The 11,429-nt window shown below is 33.7% G+C and overlaps 1 protein-coding gene across 1 annotated transcript; it reads left to right on the top strand.

Annotated features, from left to right (window-relative positions):
- The first annotated feature begins 7,677 nt into the window (after window positions 1–7,677).
- LOC136800334 (uncharacterized) lies at window positions 7,678–10,580 on the top strand. Its single transcript, XM_067056968.1, has 2 exons — window positions 7,678–9,079; window positions 10,510–10,580. Exons 1-2 carry the CDS (start codon window positions 7,678–7,680, stop codon window positions 10,578–10,580), a joined length of 1,473 nt encoding a protein of 490 aa, XP_066913069.1.
- The last annotated feature ends 849 nt before the right edge of the window (window positions 10,581–11,429 follow it).

Genomic DNA, 11,429 nt, shown 5'->3' with positions numbered 1-11,429 from the left:
GTTCCTCAGAGACCACCTTTTTCTTGGTGAAAGAGAACAATTTCTATGTCAGGCATGTATTGCAAAGACAAAACGTATTATTTCACCTAGTGTCAGGCTCCCTGAACCAAAATCGCTTAGTAGTGCTGTTACATCATTCAATTCAGCCCTAACAGAATTTTCCAAGGATATTGACACTGTTGAGGAATCACTTTGGAAAAAATGTTTCAGAACATTGGGGAAGATTGTGTTAAATCCAAGGATTCAACAAACTGGAGAAAGCCTATCCCAAAAGTACACAAATGTGAACTATCTTCAATCAATACTTCCAAAAAACGATGTTGAACACTACGATACCTTTCTGGTCTCTTTTCTTGAAGGGCTGTCTAACAGAAATATTTCGAGTTTGGATTCGCAATTACAATATCAGCTAATCATGACTATTGAAGCTATCTACTCTTTTTGTAATGTAAAGTGGATTTTTCCCTATCATTTTGTATCAAACGTGGTTCAATCCTTCATCTCCGGCTCAAAAGTAGTCAGTGTGCTCAATGGGAAGTTGACTCCTGGAGGTGGATATACAACATTTTTGAATTGGTTGAATGAAATTGGAAGTGCTCCGTTAGAGTGTCCTCTTGGGGACATAATAACATTCATTGATAATATTGGAAAATATATCATTAAAAATTATAGAGTTTCAAAAGATAAAGTAGGAGCAGCAGATGTCATCACAACCACTCTACGCATCATACTCCGAACCATTCATTCACTCCAAACTGACGCAAGCTTGAAGCCTATTGTCTGGGGTGTAGGTTTAACAGTGGAACAAAAACAAGAAAAGATGGAAACCTTCATACAAAATTCCAGAATAATCTTTCGTAGATGCCGCTACAACTATTTGTTTCAAATGATACATCTTTTCAAACAAGAAGATGATAAAATAACTTCTAGAATAGAAGAGTTGATGTCTGTTAAAACTCGAATATGCACGAATCAGGTAAAAATTAAATTTATTTTTATAAATACCTTATATCACTTGTTTTGTTGGGTAAAGTGGGTTACAAAATTTACTGTGTTAAGGGCTGAAGGGTGTTTACTTTAACCTCTTTATAATAAGCTTATTTTTACAAGGGAAAATTAGACACCAGTATCCTATTTTTAAATCCAGAACAAAATGTTGCAAATTTTTCTAAAAATAATATTCTTAAAATATTTTGTTGAGATATTTACAACCCCTTACAACAGCCACTTAGGTCTGCTTAGGCTCACTCATCACAGAACTTTTTTGTATTTCATTTTATTTTAAAATTTTAGACATGCATGACAGAATATGGACCAAGAAAACGTGTTTGTGACACTTGCGGTGCCGACGTAAAGAGGAAAGAAAAGAAAAAAGAGGAAAGGACTGTCCAAAGCTCTTCAGATGGCGAAAAATATATCTTTATTGGCGAAACCAAACATATAAATGTGTGTCCCTAGATGGTTGGAGAGCCAATTCTACTTAACCCTAACTCCTATGAAAATCTGAAACATATATTGGATCAGCTGAAGATTAACCTGGGAATTGGTCATCAGAGGCAATGGACATTTATTGGATGTGATGGCCCACCGTACTGCTTAGCCAACAGATTGATTGATCAAAACAAAGAGAAATATGATTGGGTTGCCATGCAACCTGGCCTTGGGCATCTTAATATGAATCAAATGAAAGGATTCTTCAAGGTGATTTTTTTTCTCTCTAATTTTCCTTATTGCCTTTTGTGTTCGCCATCAGACACACAGACACAAACTAAACTGAAGCTTACTTTGCCAATTTGTTTTGTGTTGAATAAACATACACGCTTTTTTTATAAGAAAAGTGTACTTTGGCTAAGGGTCAAGTATTCTTAAGAAATTGCCGGGATTGAGGGTAAAATATTCTTGATTTATTCTTACTTTCTCAGACTTGACCTTTATACAAGTACAAGAAATGACCTATTTGAGAGTTTCTTGCTATCTAGCGCACATTTGAAGCCAAAATTACATATCTACCTTTAAGTCTCAATTTAAGTCGAACAAAAAAACCCAGTTATTTTTCTTACCAAATAGAAAATGACTATATTCTTATCAAAATATGTGAAACTCACCCTGGAAGTATTCTTAGGGTATTCTTACGATTTGGCCAATTTTCACCCTGATATTCTTATAGAAGGTATTCTTATAAAAAAAGCGTGTATTTAAAAAGCTTCTTAAAAAAGTTATTTACCACCTTCAAAGCAACTCAAAGCTATGTTTTAATCCATCCACACAGGGGGTCGACAGTTGTGTTAGTATTTTCTTCAAATTTCAAAAAGTCAAGTGTCAAGTTGCTATCCATACCAAAATGAGGAACTAGGTCCCCTTTTTCAAAAAGTAAGGGAATCTTTTGAAGATGATTTTGATACCTAAATGAGTGATTGCTGGAGTGTACTACTTTCAAATTTCAAAAATAAGTTAGGTTTTCCAAGCCTTGGGGTTGGTATCCTTGACCCCTTCAACTATACATTATTTCATAAATTAACCTTGGAGTTATGTATTTTATTCTGTTCTGTTTTATGAGTTTTTCTATATATTTTAAACTTTTAGATCATGGATAAAGTATGCTTCGAACCACTTGGTCAGGACGTACTCAACTTCAATTCAACATTAGCTTACTCGTCGTTCATTAGCTGTAGTGACACTCATAGAGCTTGGGAAACATTTGAAATTTTTTTGCATGGTACAGTACTTGAGCTTATTCGTTTGTATGCCGATAAAAAAGACATGGAAGAATTGTCTCCTGCAGGATTTGTTCATTGGCAGTCAGAACAATCTTCTGCTACACTAAAGTTTATATTTCATTTGTTGGACTTTGCGCTTGGGGTATACATTCAACGAGTGGGTGACCGCAATAACGATGCCAATGTTAGCAATGCTGGAAGGTATGCCTTCAATGATTGGTTTTAAGGCTTTAATCATCCTTATTATCGTGAAATTGAATATAGAGATTTGTTAATGAAATCTACAATGCCTGAAGAAGTAGAGCAGCAAACAAGAGAAAATTTGACATTCTCTTCTCACAATGTAAATAGCAGAAACCAGGGTGGGGATTTCATGCTGGAGCAAAAAGTCCAACGGCAAAAGTTAATGGCTCCGAAAGGTATTGTTAACAAATCTACCTGGCAACGTATATCTAGATCAGTCGATACTCTAGATAGCATCTATTCCAATGCGTCCAAATTGTTACATTTGGAAACTGATACTTACTGTTAAGCGACGAAATTAATGAATGGAGAGCTATTTTAAGACAGTCTCAATTTCTTGAATACACAAGGAAAGATACTGTGTACAACATTTATGGTGATATTTTGAGTGATGACTTAGTAAATCTCACATCAAATCTTAAATCAAAACGCAAAGAATATTGGAGAGTTTATATGAATGGAACTTCTTTTGAGTCAATTAAATATGACTTGATCAAGATTTTTCCTAGTGAGTGATACTGAAAATCAAAGCCCACTAATGCTTTCAAATTTTATCAGTTTGACTTTTGATGAAATTAAAATTATTTATTAGAATTATCAAAATTTTCATTTTCTTGGTTCTGATGGAAGTAACAATAAGGAAGAATTTTTTTGAAAAAGAATGATAAACTATATTTTCCAGGGCCACAGTTGACTGGATAGATATAATTAATCTAATGTAAAATCTTTATACATTTTCATAAATATGAAAATATAAAGATAAAATATAAGATAAATATTAAAATTTAGGAAAATGGTAAGTTTTGTGTGAGAAAATGTGAGAAAATAATCAGTTTTTTGGGGGAGCGAGAGGGGGAGGTTAGGGAACTGTAAACCCTCTAAAACTTTACTTATCCTTTGTGAGGTGAATGCACTGTTTATAATTTCAGGAAAAACCCTCAAAATATTTTTAAGCTCCTCTAAACCTAAGCATTATAATAGAATAGTTTTTTATTGTAGCAAAATTAAAAACAAATATAATTGGAGGTTTTCTCAGGACTATGAAGGAAGGTTCTTTGATTCATAGTCCTGAGAAAACCTCCAATTTTTGACCAATCCATTTTCTGTAAAGTTTCTCTAAAAGAGTGAAAAGATTCATATATAATATAAATATATATGAATCTTTTCACTCTTTAAAAAAAAATTAAAGTGTAGAAACTACGAAAATTTTTGAAAACAAACATTTTCGCATTGGAAAATAATTGTGTACAAAATCAAGAATCTTTCATCAGGATCAGAAGTGATCCTTAGGCCAGAAGATCTATCTTCCTTTAGGGACATTAGAAATATTTTCATTTCATTTACACCATAAATTTCTTCTTACGTATGAAATTGTAGTCAAATTTTGATTTAGATTAGAAACAACTGAGATTTTTGTATAGTATATGGTCATGTATATAGGTCATGTTTCCTACATGTGTAACTGTTAAATATCAAAAGAAATTTAAACTAAAGAATAATTACGTTATAGTTAAATTTTCCAGCTTAAGGTATGAAAAATGTTTTGTAAACACAATGATAGTCGTACATATACAGAGTCTATTTCTTTGCTTATTTTCTTTGCAGTCCTGATGGTCCTCTTAATTTTGGTTCACCTCCCCTTTTAACAGGAAAAAGTTTGGCTGATGGCGAAAAATCTTTTAACAATTTATCAGTGATCGTTGGTTTTAACGAATAACTACCATGGTTCGTAAAAGGCAGAGGTGCTTTTCTTTCTTGTTGTGTTTGTCCTAGTATTATAACCTTGGGATTCTTTTGATTTTGACCTAACTGTTGTACAGGTTTTGGTCCATGTGTTGCAACTATTTTGATAGTTTTTTGTGCGTTTGTTTGAACAATTGACGTGGGTACGAATGAATTTGTTTGTGCGATTAATGAATACAGTTTAAATGTATTAGTCTGAACGATCGGTGAGTTTGCCTGGACCTGAACGATTGAATTTGCTTTTAATGAGCTTGCTTGAATGATCGAATTTGCTTTTAAGGAATTTGCTTGAATGATCGAATTTCCTTTTAATGAATTTGCTTGAATGATCGATTTTTCTTGAACAATTGAGTTTACTTTTGATGAATTTGCTCGAACGATCGGATTTGGTGCATTTGTTCGAACGATTATGGACTTTGGTGTATTTGTTTGTATGGTTGACGTTGGTGCATTTGTTCGAACGATCGGATTTGATGCATTTGTTTGAACGATTATGGACTTTGGTGTATTTGTTTGTATGGTTGACGTTGGTGCATTTGTTCGAACGATCGGATTTGATGCATTTGTTTGAACGATTATGGACTTTGGTGTATTTGTTTGTATGGTTGACGTTGGTGCATTTCTTCGAACGATCGGATTTGATGCATTTGTTTGAACGATTATGGACTTTGGTGTACTTGTTTGGGTAGGTTGTTCTCCGTGTACTGGTGTAACTTGAGAACCAAAGTCAAGTAGATCTGTCGATTCAGGAGATGAACCTAGAGAAAGTGGAGAGCCCAGAGACATAGGCGAGCCAAGTGACCTTTTTTATAAGCAACTCCATTTTTCGGGTCAGGCCTACAGTTGCTAAGGATTTTTCGAAGTCCAGGCCCAAAGTTGCTTGTAAGGTTGCTTAAAAATTTTCAAGCTTAAAATGGTTGAAAAGCACAGTTTTGCATTTTTCAACAATTCTTCAATTTTGAATGGGCAGTAGAGGTATTTTTCAAAGATTTTCAAGGCTTTCTTTTAAAGTTGTGTCAAAGATATTTTTTATTGTCGAGGAAAAAAGTTGCTAATTTGAATTTGAGGCCTCAGGATTGCTAAGCAAGTTGCTTATTTTTTGGGCAATTTTGAGGCCTGAGCCCTTAGCAACTTTGCTTATTAAAAAAAATGTGTATCACAATATATTTACATTTTGCCCTAGTACCCACCTCAGGATATTTTATCATTTTAAAAACTATTTTAAGTTCTATTGTATTGTCGCTAGATTCATACAGTATATAGGCAATTGTCAATTTGTTTATGGAGAACGGAGTAAATAAATGAAAAATTGTATTACATAAACAAATCAATACCGTTTTTCCTTTTATGTCTGGCATCTGATCGCTTAGACGGATTTGTTATATATCCTTCAGCCCTTCTTCTTGTTTTTTTACCATTGGCCAGGGTTTCTTCTTTCGAAGAGTGTTTCTTATTAGAGTCGCGAATTGGATACTTTTTGAGATTTTCATCATAAACAAAAGGTGTTTCTTCGATTTCTTCTAATGTTTCTTGTTCCATTCTATTTCTATGTTGTTTTTTTTACTTTTTTCTGTAGAAGAGAAGTTGAAATTAAGTAACTGATATTTTATACTTCTTTTTTGTAAAGAATTGAGTAAACTCTCCCTGATTCGAACTTCTTATTATCAGTCTTTGTAATTCGAAAAAATGGATATTCTGTTGATGAGAATTCGAATTCGAAAGGGTACACTGTAAAACGCTTGCAAATAGTCCGAGAAAAGTCATATCCTGTCATCCAAACGAGCAAAGTTTCAGCTGGAGATGTAGAAAAAAAATAGGACTAAGAGAAATCTTGTAGTCAAGAAAAAATTGTTTATTACTCGCAGACTTAAAGACTATACATTGCATACTAGATGGAGATAAATTTTTACATGGATTCTCCTAAAGTAATCAAAGTAGTCAAAGTGTTATATTACTTCGTATAATTCTAATAAGTGCAAAACAAAACATCAATAATATATGCTATACTGTTCAAGGGACGTGAGCTTCTTCAACGGCAATTAATTTATTCATCAGTTCTTCTGCGAGTTCGTTTCTCTTCTGGACGGATTCGAACTCGAAAGCATAAAAAGAAACGAGTTTAGGGCCATCGCCAAAATCAATGGAGGGTCCATGTTGCCATTTATCATTTTTCCAGTAAACACTGGTTTTAATTATATGACCAAGATCGATGTACTTGGATACAATGCGGCAGCATGTCGCTGGCATCCTTCCAACACATGTACCATCTTCTTTCAGGATTTTGATCGCCTTTGGGTCATAATTGTTTTCTGGTTCTCTCATACAAGTCATCCTGCATGAGTAGGGTCTCACGTGAAAGTGATGATACCCATTGACTGTAGAATAAAACCCTAAAAAGGGCTTTTTACGGAGATTATTGTCGAACCTGAATCGGTTGTGCTGAACAATATCTTCCAAATCGGCTTCTTGAAACACTTCAGATGTTAAACATCTAATTCTTTTAGTAAAGACTTGACTCATGTTTTGAAGATATAGAAATTAAGATGTATTAAACAGTTATTGTAACAGACACGATTGAACGCTTTCGACACTTTTCGTCCACTCAAACCTTTTTAATTCTTCATCTTTTTTATTACGGGAAAGAGAGTAAACAAAAATACTATTTCTCTTATTTAGTACATTTTATCCAAAATAGGATAAATGCTTATATTTTTTCACTCCGCGCTGATAAGAAGCTAACTTTTGGTTTAAAATGATCTTATGTATGAGCACAATTGATTTAGAGAGTAATAAAGACGCGGATCTCTGAATTTGTTCAGAAAATCAACTTTTTCTTCTATTTCTCCTAACTAAGCTATCGATTTTATCTTATTTAGGATAATTCATCCTATTTAAGCGAAATACCCGCATTTCTCCTAATTTGCAATAGTACTCGACTGTATAAGAGTTTTGACCAGATTTTCACCGTGACTTAATGAATAAAACTACGTGGATGAAATATAAATTGATTGTATTCTCGATAAACCGGCTACAAGACAACATTTGCAAGAAAACTAAATCTCGACATCAAAAGAAACTTGACGCATTGATTATCAACAAACGTGTACTTGATGGTATTGCTCATAATCCTAATAACATCATTACAAATCTTACTAGTTTTGAACTAACTGAAACCGAAATCGAAGTTTTATGTCTTGGATTGAAACATGGTGTTTTATTGCGACCTAAAGAATCTGAAATGATTGTTATTGCAGAAGACATATGGTATCAAATTAACCGCAAGAATGCTTTACAAGATAAGTACTTTTCTAAACATCGTGTCCAAACTGCTCTAAAGTCATTTACTTATAATTACCTTGACCTCGATTCGCACATTTTTCACTCTGATCAAACCCGTATTAAAACTGTCCGTGAACTTCGCAAGAAATGTCTTATCTTAAAACCAGACAAAGGTCAAGGTATCGTTCTTATAAACAACAATGATTATTATGATTCTTTGAATGGCATTTTCAATGACACTACTAAATTCAAATGCATTAATAATGACCCTACCTTCAGAAACTTACGTACTGTTCAACGTTATCTTAATACGCTTCTTTCGAGAGGTGAAATCGATGAAGAAGAAAAATCTGCCATGAGACCAAAGTCAGCAAGATTGGGACGCGCTCATGGCTTACCTAAAACTCACAAAAATTTCGAACGCCTTCCAAAATTCAGACCCATCGTCGATACAACTGGAACACCCCACTACGGAATTGGTAAATATCTATCTTCTTTACTCAATCCTTTAACTCAAAATGAATTTACATTAAAAGATTCGTTTGATGCATCCTCTCGAATTAATCAAATTCCAAAAGAACTTTTCGATGAAGGCTTCCAGTACGTTTCATTTGACGTTGTCTCATTGTTTACTAATGTCCCTTTAAAGAAAACAATCGATATTATTCTTAAGCGTGTATATGATCAAGAACTCATTACAACCAAGTTACAGAAACGCACTTTGAAAAAGCTTTTGAATGACTCCTGCGAGAAAACTACTTTCACCTTTAATGAAAAACTTTTTGAACATATAGACGGTGTGTCAATGGGATCGTCCCTTGGGCCTGTTCTAGCCAACATCATAATGACTCAGTTTGAAATCAAAATTGTCAATGAATTAATTGAGAAAAACTACATCAAACATTACATGAGATTTGTTGATGATACTCTTCTGCTGATCAAACCAAACGATATACCTTATGTTTTGAATAAATTTAATTCCCTTGACAAAAACTTACAATTCACAGTTGATACTTTTGACGATAAAAATGTTCACTTTTTAGACATTAAAATTAATGGCACTGAAACTGATATTTTCTATAAACCAACGCATACCGGTCAGTACAGTGATTTTTCCAGTCAGACACCCTGGAACTTCAAAATTTCGTGGGTTAGGTCTTTGATTGTCCGAGCCCATAAAATTTGTTCCAATCAAGAACTTTTCAAAAACCAAATCAAAATAATCCAAAAATATCTTTCTTGGAACGGCTAACCCTCACATGTCAGTAGTCGCCTAATAAAACGTCAAGTTGACAAATTGAATCTTCCACCGTTTGAGAAGAATGATAATGATGAAACTGACCCGACCAAAATCTTTTTGAAAATTCCTTACCTGGGAAACGACGGTGAAAATCTGGTCAAAACTCTTATACGCAAGTTGAAAAGATACCTCAAAAATGATGTGAAATTGATGGTTCGTTACCAATCAAAGAAGTTATCTATGTTTTGTCCGACTAAGGATAAGGTCTTGGGTGAGCATAAAGCAAATGTTATTTATGAAATTAATTGCCCAGGCTGTGGAGAGAAGTATATCGGTAAAACGGATAGATGTTTTAGAACCCGAATGCTTGAGCATGGGAGAAGGGCAGACCAACTAATGCATCAACACTTAAAACTTTGTGATAAATTCCATGACGTTACAAACTTTTTTGCTCTCGCTCGGTTGTTTGATAATTCCGACGGGATCGACCATAAAGAACATATCATTAATGCAGTATTGAATAACTGTAAAATTTTAGACATGAATGATAATTGGTCACAATTATCTTTTTTAGAGGCATTTTATATTAAGAAATTTCGGCCTAAAATTAATGACGGTTTAAAAGCTTCAAAATAGCTTCAATTGTTTGGATAGGCCCCTGACAATTGATTACTCTCTTTGTTTCTTTTAAACCGTTATTCTTTTATATCAATTTTATTATTTCATTCCCTTGTGCATAGTTTTATTTAATCTCATTATTGTTTTTAATTACGATTTTTATTACCTGCTGTACTGATTTTTAGAATAAATTGTAGCCTTTGAAATGTTTTTAGTATATGGTTGAAAATGATGACATAAAGATCGTCGAAATATTCCTACAACATCGACTCTATTTTCTTGTTGTTTTTTATTTAAAAATCCAAGGAAATTTTTATTTTTAAGTTATGCTTCTTTTTATACTTTTTGAAATTGTCTGGCACTGTTGGATTTTCATCTCCTTATGAGCACTACTTAAGGAGATACAAAGGATATTAGCCAAAATAATCCCGATTTTACAAAAGTTCCAATGAAAGATCACTGTGCTTACTTAATGTATCATAATCTTCTAGTTTGTGATGTAGGTCACACAAGAATGCACGTCCTTTTTTATTCTTCTAGTGAATACATCATCCAAAACACGATATCTTTTCACCACAGCAAGTATATCATCTCTACACTTGGAATAAAACTGATCCTTTCTTGTTGTGATAGTATAAAGCTCTATGTCTTAGTGTTTTTCTGTTTCAGAAAAAGTACAACCTGGAATGGAACAGTTTTTATCAGATATAATGACTTCTCCTCTATGGATTCCTCTCTGAAACAGACAGGAATTTCACTGCGAGGCTACCATTTCCAATTTATTTTGCTCAGTTTTTGATCACTTGATCGTCTTTTCCGAGAACGAAAATTCCGAACAATAGGCTTCCAGACCAGGGTTTTCTATACGGACTATGGTTAAACGGTGTATTGCACTATTATCACTTTTTGCACTCTTCGGCGAGGGGACACTTTTGTCCCCTTATTCTTTTTTCTCCCAAGTCCTGTGTCAGAGACTTTTTTTTTACTATGTAATAAACTAGGTCATAGCTGCCACTAACTGCCACCGTCTTTTAATACAAAAATTTAGTCAATTTAAGGTCCAAGAATGTTTTACTAGTAAATGACATTTCTCAAGGAGTTTTGCGTATTTAAAGGGACATAATAGTCGGGGAGCAGAATTCAATATCTCGAGTTAGAAGCGTTTTTGCTTAACCCTAAAAAAGAATGGGGTTGTTATATACCGTTGGAACGGAAATTTTATGCTGATTATGGAAACCCAGGTCGTAAAAAGTCTATCCTGGACGATTTTGAAAACGAGGCTGCAGTTTGCACTCCTCCGTGGTGTTTTTTCGATTTTACCTGTTTTAGAAAAATGCTGACTGTCAGCAAAGTAAAGGTTTTTAGAATTTCATTTTTTTTTGAAAATTGCTGCCAATAGAATTGCCTTTTAGCAAAAAATTCAAAATTTTTGAAATAAAATTTTTTTGCACTCCTTCTTGGATGTTATTTTGCAAAAATCAGCGTTTTTACAAAAATATACTGCTAAAACAAGTCTGCTGGCAACTGAAATCCGGTTCAAATGACCACTTTAGTGGTTTTGACGGAAGAACTATATCTTACCATGACAA

Source organism: Clytia hemisphaerica, unplaced genomic scaffold (assembly GCF_902728285.1).
Source record: "Clytia hemisphaerica strain Z4C2 unplaced genomic scaffold, Clytia hemisphaerica genome assembly, whole genome shotgun sequence".
In the NCBI taxonomy this organism is placed as follows: Eukaryota; Metazoa; Cnidaria; class Hydrozoa; order Leptothecata; family Clytiidae; genus Clytia; species Clytia hemisphaerica.
Note: the sequence above shows the minus strand (reverse complement) of the source record. Positions and strands in the feature narration are given on the sequence as shown.